At 42.6% G+C, this 19,891-nt stretch overlaps 1 protein-coding gene and 1 pseudogene across 1 annotated transcript in view; both read left to right on the forward strand.

Annotated features, from left to right (window-relative positions):
• The first annotated feature begins 8,165 nt into the window (after positions 1–8,165).
• Positions 8,166–11,366, forward strand: LOC101428250 (large ribosomal subunit protein eL14 pseudogene; annotated as a pseudogene).
• A 774-nt stretch (positions 11,367–12,140) lies between these two features.
• The window catches only part of KIFBP (kinesin family binding protein), a 38,614-nt gene continuing 30,863 nt past the window's right edge, over positions 12,141–19,891 (forward strand). Inside the window, exon 1 of the mRNA XM_004470538.4 lies at positions 12,141–12,695. Coding sequence (XP_004470595.2) covers positions 12,270–12,695 — 426 coding nt within the window. The 5' untranslated portion in view covers positions 12,141–12,269. The remainder of the gene's footprint in view (positions 12,696–19,891) is intronic.

The following is a 19,891-nucleotide window of genomic DNA, read 5'->3' on the forward strand; positions in this document are numbered from 1 at the left end:
TTTGAAATAACTTTTAACAAGGAATGTTGCAAAAATAGTACAAGTTCTTGTATATCCTTTACCCAGCTTCCTCTAGTGTTAATAACATTTTAAATAACCATAGTATAGTTATTAAAATCAGGTCATTGGGAAGCGGATATGGCTCAAGTGATAGAGCGTCCCCCTACCATATGGGAGGACCTGAGCTTGATCCCTGGGGCCTCTGGGTGAAAAAGAAAAGAGAAAGTGTGCCTGCGCAGCAAGCCATTGCCTGCACAAGTGCCCATGTGGTAAGCCAGTCCCTGCGTGAGTGCCTACATGAGTGCCTACGTGGTGAGCCAGTGTCCTGCGCAAGTGAGTCATACAGCAAGATGAGGACACACCAAAAGAGTGACCAGGGAAGAGTCAAGGTGAAGCGCAGCAGAAACCAGGAACCGGGGTGGCAAAGTTGACAGGGAACTTCTCTCCACATCAGGAGTCTCCAGGATTGAATCCTGGTGAATCCTAGAGGAGAGAAAATGAGAAGAACAGAAAACACAGCAAAAACAGCAGGGCAGGAGGAGGGAAGGGGGGAAATATATAAATAAATCTTAAAAAAAAAATCAGGTCATTAACATTGCTACAATACTATTAATTAAAGTACAGAACTAACTCAAATTTCACTAGTCTTGCCACAAACATCCTTTTCAGTGTCAGAATATAGTTCAGCATCTGACATTGTATTTAGTTATCAGGTCTCTTCAGTCTCCTCCCAGTTTTTGAGAGTGCTCAGTCTTGCCTTATTTGTCATGACTGGTGCTGAAAAGGTCGGTAACTTGCAGACAGATGCTAAATCAATTGGTGAAAATTTGAGAAGAAGCTATTTGCATAGTCTAAAAATATCTCCTTAAAGGTAATTTTTCCTCTTCCCCGCCCTGCTGTTTTTGCTGTCTGTCCATATGCTGTGTGATCTTCTGTACCTATTTCTCTTTTTGTCTTCTCGTCTTTCTCCTCTAGGATTCACTGGGATTCCATCCTGGGGACCTCTGATGCGGAGAGCGGTTCCCTGACATCACACCACCTCAGTTCCTGGTCTCCGCTGCGCTTCACCTTGACTCCCCCCTTCTCTCTCTTTTGTTGCTGCATGACTCACTTGCAAGGGCACTGGCTCACCGTGCAGACCTTGGCTTACTGCGTAGGCATTCGGCTCCCCACGTGGGCACTGGCTTGCCATGCGGGCTCCTTAAAGGTAATTAATTACAAAGGAAGACATCTGGCATATACCACCTTAACCAATTGACCAAGATTACTATCACCCAGAGTAAGCTATACAGGTATCATGTACTGCCTGATGGGAGGGCACAACAACATCTCTTACGGTATTTTTCCGCAAAATGCATAACCCCAGTTTAATGAAGAAACCTCAGACAAACCCAGATTGGAGGACATTTTGACAAAATACTTGTCCAGTATGCTTCAGAAGGATCAAAGTTGATTTAATTATAGTGAGGGTTGAGGGTGGGGTTAACTGTTCAATTGGTTCTAAGAGTCAAAGGTATACTTGGGTTTCCTTTTCTGAAGGTAGAATCATGCTTTGCTTTTTTCACTTTTAAATATATCCTGGAAATCACTCCAAATCAATCCATAAAAATCTTCATTCTATTTAGAATTGCATAGTATTCCATTGTGTAGTTGTACCATAGTTTATTCAACTACTTTCCTATATATGGGCACATAGGTTGTTTCCAATGTTTTGCTATGACTACTGCTGTGTATATATATTTTCATATTATTGGAAATGTATCTTCAGGGTAGATTCTTTTTTTTTTTTTAAAGATTTATTTATTTCTCTCCTCTTCCCCCCACCCCAATTGTCTGTTCTCTGTGTCTATTTGCTGCATCTTCTTCTTTGTCCGTTTCTGTTGTTGTCAGCTGCACAGGAATCTGTTTCTTTTTGTTGCGTCATCTTGTTGTGTCAGCTCCCCGTGTGTGCGGTGCCATTCCTGGGCAGGCTGCACTTTCTTTTGCCCTGGGTGGCTCTCCTTATGGGGCGCACTCCTTGTGCATGGGGCTCCCCTACGTGGGGGACACCCCTGCGTGGCATGGCACTCCTTGTGTGCGTCAGCACTGCGCATGGCCAGCTCCACATGGGTCAAGGAGGCCCAGGGTTTGAACCTTGGACCTCCCATGTGGTAGACGGACGCCCTAACCACTGGGCCAAGTCCGCTTTCCAGGGTAGATTCTTAAAAGTGGAACTGCTGGGTAAATAATGAAATTGCATTGTAGTTTTTTATTGTGAATTGATAAATCCTCCAGAAGAGTGGTACCGTTTGCATTCCCACTATCAATGTCAAGAATGTCTGTTTCCCCATAGGCTCCCCAATAAATGTGATGTCATATTTCTTAAAAATTTTGCCTGTCTGATAGGAAGAAATGGTATCAACATTGTTTTGTTTTTTTTTTAAAGATTTCTTTCTTTCTTTATCTCCCTTCTCTCCCCCACCCACCCCATGTCTGTTCTCTGTGTCTATTTGCTGTGTCGTCTTCTTTTGTCCGCTTTTGTTGTCAGTAAAACGGGAATCTGTGTTTCTTTTTGTTGCGTCATCTTGTTGCATCAGCTCTCTGTGTGTGCGGCGCCAATCTTGGGCAGGCTGCACTTTCTTTCACGCTGGGTGGCTCTCCTTACAGGGCGCACTCCTTTCGCATGGGGTTTCCCTATGCGGGGGACACCCCTGCATGGCAGGGCACTCCTTGCGCGCATCAGCACTGCACATGGACCAGCTCCACACGGGTCAAGGAGGCCCGGGGTTTGAACCGCAGACCTCCCATGTGGTAGACAGATGCCTTAACCACTGGGCCAAGTCTGCCACCTGTTTTTTTTTCTTTTTAAAGATTTATTTTTTATTTATTTCTCCCCCTTCCCCCCCATTGTCTGCTCTCTGTGTCTATTCACTGTGTGTTCTTCTGTGTCTGCTTGCATTCTTGTCAGCGGCACTGGGAATCAGTGTCTCTTTTTGTTGTGTCATCTTGCTGCATCAGCACTCCGTGTGTGCAGCGCCACTCCTGTGCAGAAAAAGCGCAGAGCGACTCTCCTTGCGGGGGTGCACTCCTTGCACATGGGGTTCCCCTACACGGGGGACACCCCTGTGTGGCACGGCTCTCCTTGTGCACATCAGCACTGCGTGTGGGCCAGCTCACAAGATGGGTCAGGAGGCCCCGGGTTTGAACCCTGGCCTCCCATCTGGTAGGCAAATGCTCAATCATTTGAGCCAAATACACTTCCCTCAACATTTAATATCTCTTTTTGTGAGTTGTCTGTTCATGTCTTTGCCCCATTCTTTCTAACAGGGTTTTAGTTCTTTGAACCTCAGTTTTTGTTTTTGCTTTTGAGGTGCCAGGAACCGAGGAGGGAACCCAGGACCTTGTAGGTGGGAAGCCCGCACTCAACCATTAAGCCACATCGGCTTCTCTGAGTTGGATTTTTCATTTGTTTTGCTTGTTTTGTTTTTGCTTTTTCAGGAGGCACAGGGAACCAAACCTGGGACCTCCCATATGGGAGGCAGGTGCTCAACTGCTTGAGCCACATCCACTCCCTGAACCTCAACTTTTAAGAGTTCTTTGTGCTTTAGGGATATTAACCTTTTGTGGTATATGTTGTATTTTCTCCCAGTAAACAGACTTTGCTTATGGTGTTTTTTGTCATATGAAAATTACAGATGTTATTGGAGATATGACTTCTGCTAATTATACTTATCACAAATATTTTCTTATTCTGTTACTTTTTAAAAGTTTTGTTTTATTGTTTTTAATTGTAATAGAATTTAAAAGTCAATACAGTAATATGTAATAAAGTATTGACAAATGGATGGAAAAAGATGCTTTTTTCACATATTTGTCTATACTTTAATGCATATTGATATTTAATACCTTAATTTGGGGTTGCAAAATGGTGATATTCTGTTTTATCATTTCTTTTTTCATTTGTTAATTAGAATATTTTTATAAAGAGACATTTTCCTTGGGGTTCTTTTAAAAAACATTTCTGCAATACATTTATTGTCTCTAAAAAGTTAAGCAAATCCTTAATTTCATTAAATACCTAGTCTTAAAATTTCCCCCATTTTTTAATAAGTATTTTTTATTGGTTCAGTTGTTTTTTTCAAATCAGGATCCAAATAGGGTCTACACATTCCATTTGGGTTAAGTCCCTTAAGTTTTGGTGTCTCTCTTTCTTGTTTTTCTTTCTTGGAATTTATTGTTTGAAAAACTAGGCCATTTGATCTGTAGATTTTGCCACATTCTAAATTTTGCTGATTGCCTCCCTATCATTTAACAAGCTTCCCACCCCACCCCCACATTTTATTGTAAATTATTAATTAGATCTAGAAGCTGATCTGATATAAGTTCAATTTTTTGGTTTTATTTTCTTTTAGAGGGGCAAACATACCTCAAAGGTAGTGGTGTGTGTTTCTATCAGGTGATACATAATGTCCAGTTGTCCCTCTCCTTTCTTGATGGTTGTTGCCTAAATCCATAATTTCATTAGGGCTCTAACAAAAAGTTATTCTATAATTTCTTCATTCATTAGCTGGAATACCTCTGAAAAGAGAAACTGGTCCTAATCAATTCTTTCTTGACCCTGAATACCATTGTTACAGAAAAGGCAGAACAAATGATTGATTCCCTTTATGTATCAGTTTTCAAATTTATGACTGTTTCCCTAGCTTCCTCCCAAAGTGGCCAATGAGTTTATTGTTGTTGATTTGATATTAATTCATTGACATTAACATATTTGATGTACTTTAATCTACTACAGTTCCTATTTCATTTATGCTCAAAGTTTCCATCTTTGCCCAATGGGAGCTTCTTTAAATGTGGCTCCTTCTCCATCCTTTCAACCTGTCTCCCCTGGTCTTTAATAGTTTCCTTGGGGAAGTGGATGTGGCTTAAGTGATTGAGCTCCCGCCTACTACATGGGAGGTCCTGGGTTCTCTTCTTGGTGCCTCCTAAAGAAGACGAGCAAGACAGCAGGCTGACGCAATGGACAGGCGTGGCAAGCTGGCACAACAAGATGATGCAACGAGAGACACAAAGAGGAAAACAAGGAGATGCAACAAAGCAGGGAACGGAGGTGGCTCAAGCAATTAGGTGCCTCTTCCCACATTGGAGGTCCTGGGTTTGGTCCCCAATGCCTCCTAGAAAAAAACAAGGAAGATAAACAGACACCGCAAGTACAAACACCAAGGGGGTGAGGAGAAATAAAATAAATCTTGGAAGAAAAGAAAAGTTTCCTTGCTCTCTAGTGTGACAAGATGTCCCGGCTCATCCTGCCCCAGAACCAGAATCATTCTTTTCTCCAAGGAATCCTGTTTCTTTATAGAAGGAAATGCCTTTTAGGGCCTACAATCTGGGAATTGAGATTTATATATGTTTATTTGTGACAGGCCTACTTAACTGAAACTTTTTACTTTTCCTTATTATGTTTCCAGCTGACTTTCTTTGCTTTTATTTTTTAGGAAGACAATCATACCATCTGCAAATAACGATAAATTTCCCATCTCCTTCCCAATCACTTACCTCTTATTTTGTTTTTTTTGTCTAATCGCATTGCCTGGCATTTTCAGACCAATAGTAAATAGTAAAGATGATTCAGTCACCCTAGTCTTGTTTCTGAATTTACCATTAAGTTGGCTCCTTGCTGTAAAAGATTAAAAAAAAAAATTAGTGCTCTAATTTTGTGTTTTTCCTGGAATGAGCCTAATTGGAAGATACTAGCTGGCCTCTGACATGTTTACTCCCTCTGACTGTAACACGCCTTACACTTTCCTATCTCTTCTAATTATCTTCCATGAGCTAGATCTCAGGTCAATTATGATGATCGGTGCTCTATGCCACTCGGACAAATTCCCCACGGACGGCTTTGTAACCTCTCGCGGGAATCTAAGCTCAGCCTTCAACATACTGACGTAGAGGACAGCCAGGACAGGGACTGTGCTCCCCAGTGGGCAGGGCCTGAACGCCTCCATCTCAGGCTTCCCACTTCCAGGTCTTTGCGTTTCTTAGGTGTGTCTGTGTAAGAATTTTAAAAACACTTTTCTATTTTTATTTTCATAGGTGTTCTTCCAGCGAGATACTTCAAGGGCAGCACATGTGTCAAGATGTCCTATTTATTGATATCCTACTCTGAGACAGTACAGTGTAACGATGAAGTGAGGGCCCTGGAGCAAAACTGCCTACTTAGTGCGTGTGACCTCGGGTAAACTACTAATCTCTCTGGACCTCAATTCCCAATCTGCAATATGAGAATAATACTATCTCAGAGTTGTTTTGGACATTAGGTGATTTAATACATAGAACATTGTATGGCTCATAGTAAGTAATTAACTACCATTGTTAAGCATGTGCCAATCACTTCATATTATCAGTAGATATCTATAGAACACCTGCTGTGTTCCAGCACTATGCTAGGTGCTGGAGATGGAATATAGTGAGTGAGATGGGACATACCCCCTCTTACAGAGCTTGTGGTCTATTGGGGGATATAGAAAAGTAAAGAAAAACCTACATTATAACATGATAGGAGCAGTATGGCTGCAGCAGAGTTTAAGGGAGGAATATCAAGAATTAAAAGATAGGGAAGTAAACAGAAGCTTCTTATGAACCACCTTGGCCTTGGACTTTATCTTCAGGATAGTAGGGAGCCATTGAAGGATTTGCAGCAGGAGATTAATATGTCCAATCCATCAGCAAATCCTGTCTATACTTCATTTAAAATATATCCAAAATAAGACCACTCCTACCACCCTTGAGCCAATCCGACTTCATCTCAATCTTGGATTATTAAAGTAGCCTCCTTACTGGTCTCTGCTGCTTCCCTTGTACCCTCCTTCAGTTTGTTTTCTGAATAATTCTGTAAGCCAGATCTTGTCACTCCTCAGAATCATCCAATGGCTCCCATCTCAACATCCAGGGTCCCTAAAGTGGGTTTGCAATAATATGGTCCCCATTTCTTCTCTGGCTTCATCTCCTACTGTTCTCCCCATTCTCCACCCCAGCCAAGAGGTCCCTTTGTTGTTCCTTGAACATGCCGGGCACACTCTGGTGTCCAAGCTTTGGAGTTGCTCTTCCCTGTCTGGGATATACATCCTCTAATGCTCTACTGTCTGCCCAGCTCACTCCCACACTTCTGGATGTCTACTCAACGTTGAGTCAGGCTTTTCTTGACTGTTCTATTTAAAAACAGCAACCTTGCTCCACCTGCCAACTCTCTTGTCTCCTCCTTTGCTTTATTTCCATAACACTCATCACAACATTGCTATATGGTTTATCTATTTTATATATTTAATGTCTACTTCCATGACAGTTTGAAGCTTTTGTGAATCCCAGAAAAGATTACATTCTTGGAGCTAATCCATTCCTGTGGGTGTGGGACCCTTTGATTGGATGGAATTCAGCTGTGGGTCTTTGGAGTAGTTCAGTGAGGCATGGCCCAGGGTGGGTCTCAACCCTCTTGCTGGAACATTTATAAATGGGAGAAGCACACAGAGGGAAAAAAAACCACAGAGAAAGAGAGCTGCCGTTTTATCCTGCCATGTGAGAGAGGACTCCAGAATTGCCTACAGCTGCAGAAACATAGAGAAACCCCAAGAGAGAGGGGCTGGAGGCTGGTATCAGTGGAGCAGTCTCCCAGACATAGCTCTGGGAGAGAAGAGTCATATGCCTGACCGCCCACAGCTGAAGTTGGGGAGAAAGAGAGCCTGGAGGAGAAAGCTGAGTTTGGCCACCATTTGCCTTGCCATGTGGCAGGAGTCCAAGATCTGCCAGCTGCTGGCATATGGTGAGAAAGCATCTCTGATGATGCCTTGATCTGGATATTTTCACAGCCTCAGAACTGTTTTTATCCTAATAAATTTTCATTATAAAAGCTAACACATTACCGGTAATTTTGCATTGGCAGCCGTTAGCAACACTACAACAACTTCCCTATACTAAGATTAGTACTTTTGTCTGGTTTTAACTGCTGAATTTCCAGACCCTAGAACGATGCCTGGCAAATAACAGACTAAATATTTACAGAATGAATGAATCATTCTAACTGTTGTGGAAAATGCACCAGTAGGAGGCCAGATTAGCAATAGGAGTAACTATTAGAAATAATCCTGTAGCCTAAACAATTGGAGATATAAAGAAATGCCTTCTTTCTTCTCATGGATGCCACTAGCGTGGTGATCAGGAGCTTCGTGGAGGTTGGCCAGGTGGCCTAAGTCTCCTTTGGGCCTCATGCTGGGAAGCTGGTCATGATTGTAGATGTAATTCATCAAAACAGGACTTTGGTTGACCGACCTTGCAATCAAGTAAGGAGACTGGCCATGCCTTTCAAACGCATGCAGCTTGCTGACTTCATCCTCAAGTTCTCACACAGTGCCTGCCAGAAGTACATCTGACAAGCCTGGGCAAAGGCAGATATCAATACAAAATGGGTAACCACAAGATGGGCCAAGAAGATTGAAGCCAGAGAAAGGAAAACCAAGATGACAGATTTTGATCATTTTAAAGTTATGAAGGCAAAGAAAATAAGGAACAGAATAATTAAGCCTGAAGTTAAGCTTCAAAATGCAGTTCTCCTGAAAGCTTCTCCTAAAAAACTATCTGCTGCTAAGGGAACTGCCATGAGAGCTGCTGCTAAGGTTCCAGCAAAAAAGATGACCACTGTGAGCAAGAAGGCTTCACCCCAGAAAGCTGCAGGCCAGAAGGCAGGAGCTCCAAAAGCTCAGAAGGGTCAGGAAGCTCCAGCTCAGAAAGCACCTGCTCTGACATCTGGCAAGAAAGCAAAAGAGACTGTTATAAAACTAATAAAGTCTCTTTTTGACATTAAAAAAAGAAAAAAAGAGAGGGACGTGGACTTGGCCCAGTGGTTAGGGCATCCATCTACCACATGGGAGGTCCGTGGTTCAAACCCCGGGCCTCCTTGACCTGTGTGGAGCTGGCCCATGTGCAGTGCTGATGTGTGCAAGGAGTGCCGTGCCACGCAGGGGTGTCCCCACATAGGGGAGACCCATGCGCAAGGTGTGCGCCCCGTAAGGAGAGCCACCCAGCGCGAAAGAAAGTGCAGCCTACCTAAGAATGGCACCATCCACACGGAGAGGTGACACAACAAAAAGAAACACAGATTCCTGTGCTGCTGACAACAACAGAAGCGGACAAAGAAGAAGAGGCAGCTAATAGACACAGAGAACAGACAACCGGGTGGGGGGGAAGGGGAGAGAAATAAATAAATAAATAAATAAATCTTTAAAAAAAACAACAAATAGATGTAAAAGCTACTTAGAAGAAAGAATCAACAGTACTTGGTTTCACATTTAAGGGTAAGAGAGGAAACAGAGAGTGAGTGTAGGAATTCACCAGCTAGGTGGATGGTAGTGCCATTCACTGAGTTGCAGAGCTTAAGAGCAAATGTGGACAAAGATCACATCTGAGTCCAGCTCCATCACACAGAAACAGAAACTCCAAAGTAGGGCCAACTGACATGGCACTGAACTCCATCTGCCATGACCAAAGAACCTGTGGGTCTCTGTAGCCCTCAGTAGAACCAATACTTGGGGTTATATCTACTTTATCTGTCTCTGGGACTCTGCTCAGGTGTGCATAAGGGCAACCCCTCTGATAACCTCCTGGCTCTTTTTGGAGACTCATAGCCATATAAACTCATTTGTCCTTTCCATTTCCCCCTTTTATTCAGATCAAAAAGCATTTTTAACTCCTGGTATTATATGTAGACTGAGATATTCTGCTGGTCCGAGTTGACCCTTTTATTCAAGGTCATTTTCTAGTTACATCATCAGCTGGTACTCGGTAGTAATCCCTCGGCACCAGGGAGGCTCATCCCGGGGAGTCATGTCCCACGCTGGGGGGAAGGCAACACATTTACACGCTGAGTTTGGCTTCGAGACTGGTCACATTTGAGCAACATGGAGGCTCTCAGCAGGTAACTTTTAGGCACCCTGCAGCTCCACAAGCCTCTCCTGTCACTTTTACCAGAACTGTAGTTGGTGCTGGGGTTTAATGTATACCCAGGGGACCTAAATCTCTGGACTGACCATGTGATAGGCAGGCCCTGAGCCTCAACAGACTTGCAACTCCTATACTCTAGTTTATTGGACTTACCCCACTCAGCTAACATGGAGGTGAAGAAGGTCAACCACCACACCAGGGAGCCAAGAGTGCATACAACTGAAAGCAGGAGAATTGCATCCAGCATCCATGTGGAATCTAAGCCCCCTCTTTTTTTTTTTAAAGATTTATTTATTTATTTAATTCTCCCCCTCCCCCGGTTGTCTGTTCTCTGTGTCTATTTGCTGCGTCTTGTTTCTTTGTCTGCTTCTGTTGTCGTCAGCGGCACGGGAAGTGTGGGCGGCGCCATTCCTGGGCAGGCTGCACCTTTCTTCGTGCTGGGCGGCTCTCCTTATGGGTGCACTCCTTGCGCGTGGGGCTCCCCTACGCGGGGGACACCCTGCGTGGCACAGCACTCCTTGCGCGCATCAGCACTGCGCATGGGCCAGCTCCACACGGGTCAAGGAGGCCCCGGGTTTGAACCGCGGACCTCCCATGTGGTAGATGGACGCCCTAACCACAGGGCCAAGTCCGTTTCCCAACCCCCTCTTGATATAGATGTGGAGTGGACACAGCCATTCTAAGGTCCACAGGATGGAGGAATAGAGTATGGATTAGAGTGGACTTACTGATATTCTATTCATGAACTATTGTGATTAGAAGTAACTGAAGAAAATGTGGCATTGGTGTGGAGAAAGTGGCCATGGTGGCTGCTGGGGGTAGGGAGTGGGAGGAAGAGATGTGATGTGGGGGTATTTTCAGGGGTTGGAGTTGTCCTAGGTGGTGCTGCAGGGACAGTTACCGGACATTGTTTGTCCACCCCATGGTCCACGGGATGGACTGTGGGAGAGTGTGGGCTATGGTGTGGACCATTGACCACGAGGTGCAGCGGCGCTCAGAGACGTATTCACCAAATGCAATGAATGCCTCATGATGATGGAGGAGGTTGTTGTTATGGAGGGAGGAGTGGGGTGAGGGGGGTGGGAGGTATATGGGGACCTCATTTTTTTTAATGTAATATTAAAAAAAAAGAAAAAAAAAGAGCAAATGTGGTGTGGAAGGCAGGGTGTGTGTGAAGAGGAAGATCATAAGTTCTGATTTGAACACACTTACATACAGAACCTGATGGAACATTCAGCTATGGTTGTTCCAGTAGGGAATACGATATTCTAGTCTGGAGCTCCAGAGAACCATCTGGACAAAAAATTTTGGAAGTGTGCAAAATATTTAACAGAAGACCTGGAAGATCTCCTGAGGAGGGAGTTGAGGAAGAAACCCTGAGGAACACTAACATTTAAAGGACAGACATTTAATTTCACGTACCTCTCAATAACTCTGTGGAAATAAGCACTGGTGTCATTCATGCTTTACTGTGGGAAGCTTGGACAAGTTAATTTGTCAATAGGAAGCAGATCTGAGGTTCAAACCTTGTCTACGAGCTTACAAATTCAGTGCTCCTTTGTGTAACGCAAAGCACTTTACACAGCTGGTAAAACCTCTCTCGCCATTTAACTTGATAACTTACGAAGGTATAGAATGGCATTCACACATGAGGCAGCTGTCACAGCTGTGGGATTTAACTCTGTGTTACCTTGGAAAGTCACACCATCCCTCCAACCTTATTTTAGAGTTGAAATGAAAATATTTTTCACTGAGTGCTTTTTACATTCCTATCTTTCACTCAAGAGGCTATATATTTTAATAGTAGTAAACGGAAAACGGATCCCTGTTACAGTTCAAAGCCCTTTTTCGAAAAGAAATTTGTAATCATTGTTGAGCTGGGCTCTACACTAAAATCAAAAGGTTTCTGTCTTTCGGCTTATATTAATTAACACGAGTAGTGTTTGCTAGCTATGTTTGTAAACAATATCCCGAAATGTTCCGTTAAAGGAAGTCGCCATTAAACATATTTTTATATAAATATATTATCTCTCAAGACAGGAACTCACCACTGCCGATCGCGGGTCTGGAAGTGGAGACCCGCTCATTGACAGCTTCATTGCCATGAGCACGGTTGCTATGGCGACCACACTCCTGCTCATTGGTCGCTGCCGAGCACATTGCAGTTCCTCTGGCGGCCTTCATTGGTCACGGGTCTGCAGTGGAGCGGCCGGCTGAGGGCCGTAAGTGAAGTGTCGCAAAGCAGGCCGGCGGGAGTCCGACTGCAAAACACCTAAGAAACTCTGGCAGTAGAGGCCGCTATGGCGAACACTCCGTGGGCTGAGATCCGTGAGAAATTCCAGGCGGCGCTGGCCCTATCGCGGGTGGAATTGCATAAAAACCCGGAGAAGGAGCCATACAAGTCCAAATACGGCGCCCGATCGCTGCTGGAAGAGGTCAAGGCCCTGCTCGGCCCCGCGCCGGAGGAGGAGGACGAGCGGCCTCAGGCTGACGACGCCTTGGGCGCGGGGGACCACTCTCTGGGGCTGCCGGCCGAAGTGCTGGAGGCCGAGGGGCCCGTGGTCCAGAGGGCGGTGAGACTGGCGGTTATCGAATTCCACCTCGGGGTGAACCATATCGACACGGAAGAGCTGTCTGCGGGGGAGGAGCATCTGGTGAAATGCTTGAGGCTGCTGCGCAAGTACCGGCTTTCTCCGGACTGCGTCTCCCTCTACATCCAAGCGCAGGTGAGAGCCAGGCCCGGCCCGCTGCCGCAGCTGGGCAGCGATCCAAGGCCGGTCCTTGTCCGCCGCAGGCGAAGGAACGTAGAGGGGCCCCACTCCTTGCCGCGGCCAAACGCAAATGTTAGTAGGTACAATTGTCCCACGTTTTCAAAGCTTTGGGAAAAGTGCCAGGGAGTCTCTGATGGCCTTCAAAAAGGCAAACCTTACGGATTTACTGCCTTGCCGCTGGCATTCAGATTCTCCCACTGTTGACTTCCGAACTCCCTTTCCATCCTCTTCTCCCACCCCCGCAATCTCGGTTCACTGATTCGTGGTCAACGCGTTAGTTTCCCGAGACCCCCCTACATTTAAAAACTTTAGCAGAATATACCCTTTCCGACTCTTCTCCACCAGTCCAAATCCTGTTCATTTTATTAAAAAATCCAAAGCTATTTAAATCTTAAGGTCTCACGGAAATTACAAAGAATGACAGGAATTCGTTTTTAATTAGTAACAAAATACTTAAAATCCTCTCATTACAGTTTTGCCACATTCAGTGGTTTGCTCCCCAGGAAATTCCTATCCATTCTTCAAAACCCATCTCATTTTTTTTTCCCCCATTGGTTTATGCAACTTTATTGAAGAAAAATAAATCAATTACAAGCAGAGCTATTAGTGGGTCACTCATCCATTGACAACTTGCTTCATTTATTCAGTGCTATATTAAACAGTGTATTGGAAGATAGATTAACTAATAGCTCCAAGCTTCCTAACAATTTAAATGAAAATTACAAAATGTTTGAGACCCTATTTTGAAATACAAAGGGTGTTTGACTCCCAATTTCCATTTTCTGTAGAACAAGAACAGGTCATTCCTTTATTGACATGCATAAAATACATCACATTTTCTGTTCTGTTGATGCTATAAATTCAATACCAATTCTCCAGCCACAGCAGTTATGAGCATAAAGTATATCATGTAACCTCAAATCTCTAACAGTGGAAGGCTTAAAGAATGGATGCCGCTATAGAGTAATGCTGCTTCGGTTGATGTGACAACTGAACATCCATCTCCCTCCCCCTCAGATGACTTCTTCAGCATGTTAGAACAGTGAGGAAGGGTTTTAGTCTCATAACCAACTTAGAGTGAAGACACTGGCCACATAATGCACATGCTCCATTTTTAAAAAAAATTCTGAATCTTGGGCGACTGTTCTTTTGTAACTACTTTACAGTTTCTAAAAGCAGTTATTGTCCAAAGCTGGAAGAATTTAAGTCTTCTCAGATGAGCATGTGAATGAATGGAGGGAGGTAAACAAAAAAATAAAATTAAGAAAGATGAGGTCTGATAGGGGAGCAGCTGGGTAAGTAAATCAAAAAAGGAACAGTAATTTAAAGTTTATTCCAGTTATAATGCAGGTTATTCTGACTTTAAGGTAGCATCACATGTCATACTTCTGAGTCCATTCCCAGGATATTCTGTTGTACTTATCTCTGTCTGTTTTATAAATCCCTACAATCTCTGGTACTAAGGGGTCATCTGGGTTCGGATCACATAGCAGTGAACAAATGGATAAAAGAACTTTAGAAATAGTTAAAGCAGGAGACCACTGTGATCTTAGAATATTGAGACAAATGCTGCCATGACTGTTAATATTTGGATGTAAAATTCTTGTTGTAAATGCAACCTTAGGTGGTTTGAAGGGCTAGTCTGTAGGAAAATGAATTGTCAAAAAGAATACACCGCCTTGATATGGTCTGTCATTAGGTCCCGTAATTGTGGTTTGCCAATGAAACATATCATCCCCAACTGGACCTGTAGAACATTGTGCTGGGGGGTCACGGGCCAAATCACTAAGTTCCTTATTAATCTGTTTCAGCGCCATGGTCTGTGCTTTTTGTCTGGCTCGGCAATATCTTGGTGTGCACTCAAAGGTCCAGCCAAAACTCTTGATTATCAGGGCGGGGAGGGGACGTGGAGAAGGATTCTATCTTGGTCTCACACCGGTTCTGCCAGACACAGGCACAGAGGGGCCGGGGCCTCCCTCAAGCTGCGGCCTCGGCCTCCTCCCCGGGTGACAGCTGGTGCCTTCCTGGCCCTACTGGGCTCATGCACACGACACAGCCACAAGATGTCCGCTTTCCCATCTCATTATTTTAATCGCCTTCTTTGGACCATTTTGGCCCAAACTGATCTCTCCCTCCTACCTTTGAATTCTTTTAATACTTAAATGATTTCTCATTTTTATAGTACCTGGTTTATTAAGAAATAAATCTGACATTCTGAATCAGTTTCTCTGGTGTTTTAAAAAAACGTTTTATTTTGAAATACTTTCAAACTTAAAGGATAGTTACAAAAATAATACCAATCTCATACAGAGAACTATACCATGCCCCTTGCTCCAGATACTCAGATCCACCAATTTTAACATTTTGCCACTTTTGACATATCATTTTGACTATCTGTCCATCATTCTCTCAATCTATTTATCTAGCTACCTATCTGTCCATTTTCTGAACACTTAAGTATAGGTTGTATACATCATATTCCTCAAACCATTAATACGGCCATGTACATTTCCCAAAAATGTATCCGCTTTAAGTGCAGTTATCAAGCTCAAGAAATTTAACATTGATATAAAGCTTATATTCTATATTCCATTTTTTTCATATGTCCCAATAATGTCCCTTTTAACCTTCTCTCCTCCCTTGTTAGATCACATCCAGGACATGTATTACCTTTGATTGTCATTGTCTCTTTAGTTGCCTTTTTTTACATTTTAATTTTGGGAGCATATATACAACAAACTTTGCTATCTCAACCACTCCCAAAAATACCGTTCAGTGGGATTAATCACATTCATTATGTTGTAGTACTCTCACCGTCCATTACCAAAACTTTCCCATCTCCCCAGACAAAAATCCTAAACCCATTTTACATTAACTTCCTTTCTCCCTGCCTCCACCCCTAGCAATTTATACTCTGATTTCTGTTTCTATGAGCTTGCATATTCCCCAGTATTGCCTTTGTAGTTGTCATGGAGCTTAAGTTTGACATCTTAAATCTGTAACAGTCTTGTTTGCTTTGATTCCAACTTAACGCCAATAGTATACACAAACTATGTTCCTACACTCTTTTGCTTCCCCACCTTTATGTAGTTCTTGTTACAAATTACATGTCTATACACTGAGTCCAAAACCACAGATTTATCCTCCTCTTTTTTTTTTTTTTAAGGAGGTACCAGGGATTGAACTCAGGACCTTGTACATGGGAAGCAGGCACTCAACCACTTGTGCTATATCTGTTCCCTGCATTGTTTTATGTATTTTCTTTTTAGATTCTATAGAAAGTAAAAAGTAGAATTACAAACTAAAAATAAATAGTACTGGTATATATATTTACTTGTGTCATTACCCTTACTGGAGATCTTTATTTGTTCATGCAGTCTTAATCTATTGTCATTGGTACTTGCCATTCAACCTGCAAAACTCTCATTAGCATCTCTTATAAGACTGGTCTAGTGGTGATAAATTCCCTTAGCTTTTCTTTATCTAGGAATGTCTTCATCTCTCCCTCATATTCGAAAGACAGTTTTGCCAGATATAGAATTCTTGGGTGGCAGTTTTTGCCTTCAGTACTTTAAATATGTCATCCCGTTGCCTTCTTATCTCCAGGATTTCTGATGATAAATTGGCATTTAAACTTATGTAAGCTCCCTTGTATGTGACATGTTTTTCTCGTTTCTTTCAGAATTCTTCATCTGTGGCATTCAACATTTTGATATAATATACAGTGGTGTGGGTCTATCCTGTTTGGAGTTCATTGAGCATCTTGACTGTGTATATTAATGTCTTTTGTTAAATTTGAGAAGTTTTCAGCTGGTATTTCTGGAATATTCTCTTTGCTTCTTTCTCTCTTTCATCTGTCTGGGACTCCCACAGTGCATATATTGGTATACTTGATGGTGTCCCACAGGTTCCTTAGGCTCTGCTCACTATTCTTTATTCTTTCTACTGGTCCTCAGACTGGATGATTTCAATTGTCTTATTTTTTTTTAATTGTCTTTTTTTTTTTTAAAGATCCATAGATCACACAAAATGTCACATTAAAAAATATAAGCGGTTCCCATATACCCCACTCCCCAACCCTACCCCCACTCCTCCCACATCAACATCCTCTTTCATCAGTGTGGCACATTCATTGCAATTTGATGAATACATTTTGGAGTACTGCTACACTGCATGGATTATAGTTTACCTTTGTAGTTTATACTCTCCCCAGTCCATTCAGTGACTTATGGCAGGGTGTAGAATGTCCTGCATCTGTCCCTGCAATATCATTCAGGACAACTCTAAAGTCCTGAAAATGCCCCTGTATCACACCTTTTATTCCTTCTCCCTGCCCTCAGCAACTCCTTTGGCCACTGTTTCCACATCAATGATACAATTTCTTCCATTGTTAGAGTCACAATAGTTCTATAGTAGAATACCAGTAAGTCCACTATAATCCATATTATATTCCTCCATCCTGAGGGCCCTGGGATGGCAACGTCCACTCCACCTCTAAATTGAGAGAGGGCTTAGATCCCACATGGCTGATGGATGTGATTCTCTTGGCTGCAGTTGTAGACTCACTCGGTTCCCTGGTGTGGTGGTTGACCATCCTCACCTCCTTGTTAGCTGACCTGGGTAAGTCCAATGAACTGGAGAGTAGGTGTTGCAACTCTGCTGAGGCACAGGGTCCAGTTGGCACATGGATAGTCCAGAGATTCAAGTCTCCTGGGCATACACCAACCCCAGCGCCAACCACAGGTTCAGTAAAAGTGACGGAAGAGGCATGTGTAGAGAGATCACATCTAGTCCAACTCCATCACACTCAGGAGCACAAATTCCAAAGTAGGGTCCACTGGCAAGGCACTGAACTCCAGAGCCATCTGCCATGACCATAGAACCTGTGTGTCTCCGTAGCCCTCAGGAGCTCTACTACCTGGGATTGAATCTACTTTGGCTGTCTCTGGCATCCTGCTGAGACGTGCATAAGCACAACCCCTCTGATGACCTCCTGACTCATTTTGAAGTCTCTTAGCCATATAAACTCATTTTTCTTTACTATTTCCCCCTTTTATTCAAGGTCTTTTTCTAGTTGCATCACCAGCTGGTGATTGGTAGTAATCCCTCAGTGCCAGTGAGGCTCATCCCTGGGAGTCATGTCCCATGCTGGGGGGAAGGTAATGCATTTACATGCTGAGTTTGGCTTAGAGAGTGGCTACATTTGAGCAACATGGAGGCTCTCAGGAGGTAACTCTTAGGTACCCTGCAGCTCTAGGCCTAGTTGAAATTTAAAGCACACAGGCTCATAAACATAGTCATCAGTATCAAGGACCCATCATTGGACCATCCTTCTTCACTGATCTTTGTCCTTGGAAAGGGGCACTTGGGGGATTGTTGCTGTTCCATTGGGGAATGCAACAGAGCTCCCCCAGATGGGAATCAGCACTCCCTCAGTTGTTGTGTGTAATTCTACCTACTATGACAATACCCAATGAATATCTGAACATATTTATATACCCTATATGCATGCCCTGGAGAACTCCCTCCCATACATGCATTCTCCATTAATGACACCCCACACCAGTGCTCCTCCCCTGCCATAGTTGAACCCCTCTGTGATCCAAAACTTCTTCAAAAATGAAGCCTAATATATTGCCAAATTCAATTAATAGGAAAATGAAATAGTAATGATAGGTTTAAAGATTAGAAATGGAATACATAATAATTTAGGAAAAATAAAATAAGAAATATATTGGGGTATTAAAAAATGAAAAATATCATAAAACTTTTTTTCTCTTGACATTTTGCCTTTCATCACTGTATTAGGTGTTGCCCTGCATGGACACTGGCAAGGCAATCTCTTCCATTCCTTTTTTTTTTTTAATCTTCAGAAAGTTTTAGATCAGAATAAAGTCACAAATACAATACAATATAGGGAACTCCCATATACCCAACATCAAACCCTTTTCCCCCTTCCCCAGCAATGATCTTTTCACATGTGGATGTTATATTTGCTGCACTTGATGTACAGATATTGAAACATAGCTACTAACCATGGTTCCATTATGGCTTCCATTATGGTTTATATTTTAGATCAATTGTCTTATATTCAAGTTTACTGATTCATTCTTCTGCCAGCTCCAATCTGCTCTTGAACCTTCTAGGGTATTTTAAATTTCTGTTACAGTGGTCTTCAGCTCTGTTTGGTTCCTTTTCATGTTTTCCATCCCTTTGTTGATATTCTCTTTGTTTTTCAGATTCCCTTTGGTTCTTTGTCCATGTTTTGCTCTTTGAACATATAAAGGACTATTTTTAAAAAGTGTTCGGTATGTCTTCCTCATTGGTGATTTCTAATGCTTTACTCATCATCTTTGCCTGTGCCCCCACTTCCTGTTTCTTTGCATATTCTATAACATTTTGTTGAAACTTGCATATTTTGATATTTTAATGTATTATCACTGGAACTTATACTTTGAGGCATCTGTTCCTTAATTTTGTATCCAGCTAGTGTTACGACTAAAGAGCTTCAGGAGGTAGTTAAAAAAAAGAAGAAGATGGAAAAAAAGAAAATACCTTTCCTAGTCTTTGCAGATTGAGCTGTGCAAGCAGGTTCTCTCCTTCAGGGCTTATCCGTACAATGAGTTTAGAGAATAGCTCCTTGCCAAAAGGAACATATAACACTTTCTAAGTTAAATACAAATATATGTGAACTTCTTGAATTCTACATGTATTTTTATTTATTTATTTATTTATTTAATTTCTCTCTTTTCTGGCATTTTTTCTTATTTACTTATTTATTTAATTTGTTGTTATTTTGTTCTTTTTTCTTTTAGTATTTCTATTTTTAAAATTTTCTTTTTTTTGTTTTATCTATTTTTCTTTCTCTTTTTTCTTTTTTATTCTTTTGATATATTTGTATTTAATTTATACATATATGCCAGGTATTTCGTTTAGGCTCACAAACCTTTTCCAGTTCCTTTTTTTTTTTTTAAAGATCTATTTGTTTATTTAATTCCCCCCCTCCCCTGGTTGTCTGTTCTTGGTGTCTATATGCTGCGTCTTGTTTCTTTGTCCGCTTCTGTTGTCGTCAGAGGCACGGGAAGTGTGGGCAGCGCCATTCCTGGGCAGGCTGCTCTTTCTTTTCACGCTGGGCGGCTTTCCTCACGGGC

This window comes from Dasypus novemcinctus, chromosome 6 (genome assembly GCF_030445035.2).
Source record: "Dasypus novemcinctus isolate mDasNov1 chromosome 6, mDasNov1.1.hap2, whole genome shotgun sequence".
NCBI lineage: Eukaryota > Metazoa > Chordata > Mammalia > Cingulata > Dasypodidae > Dasypus > Dasypus novemcinctus.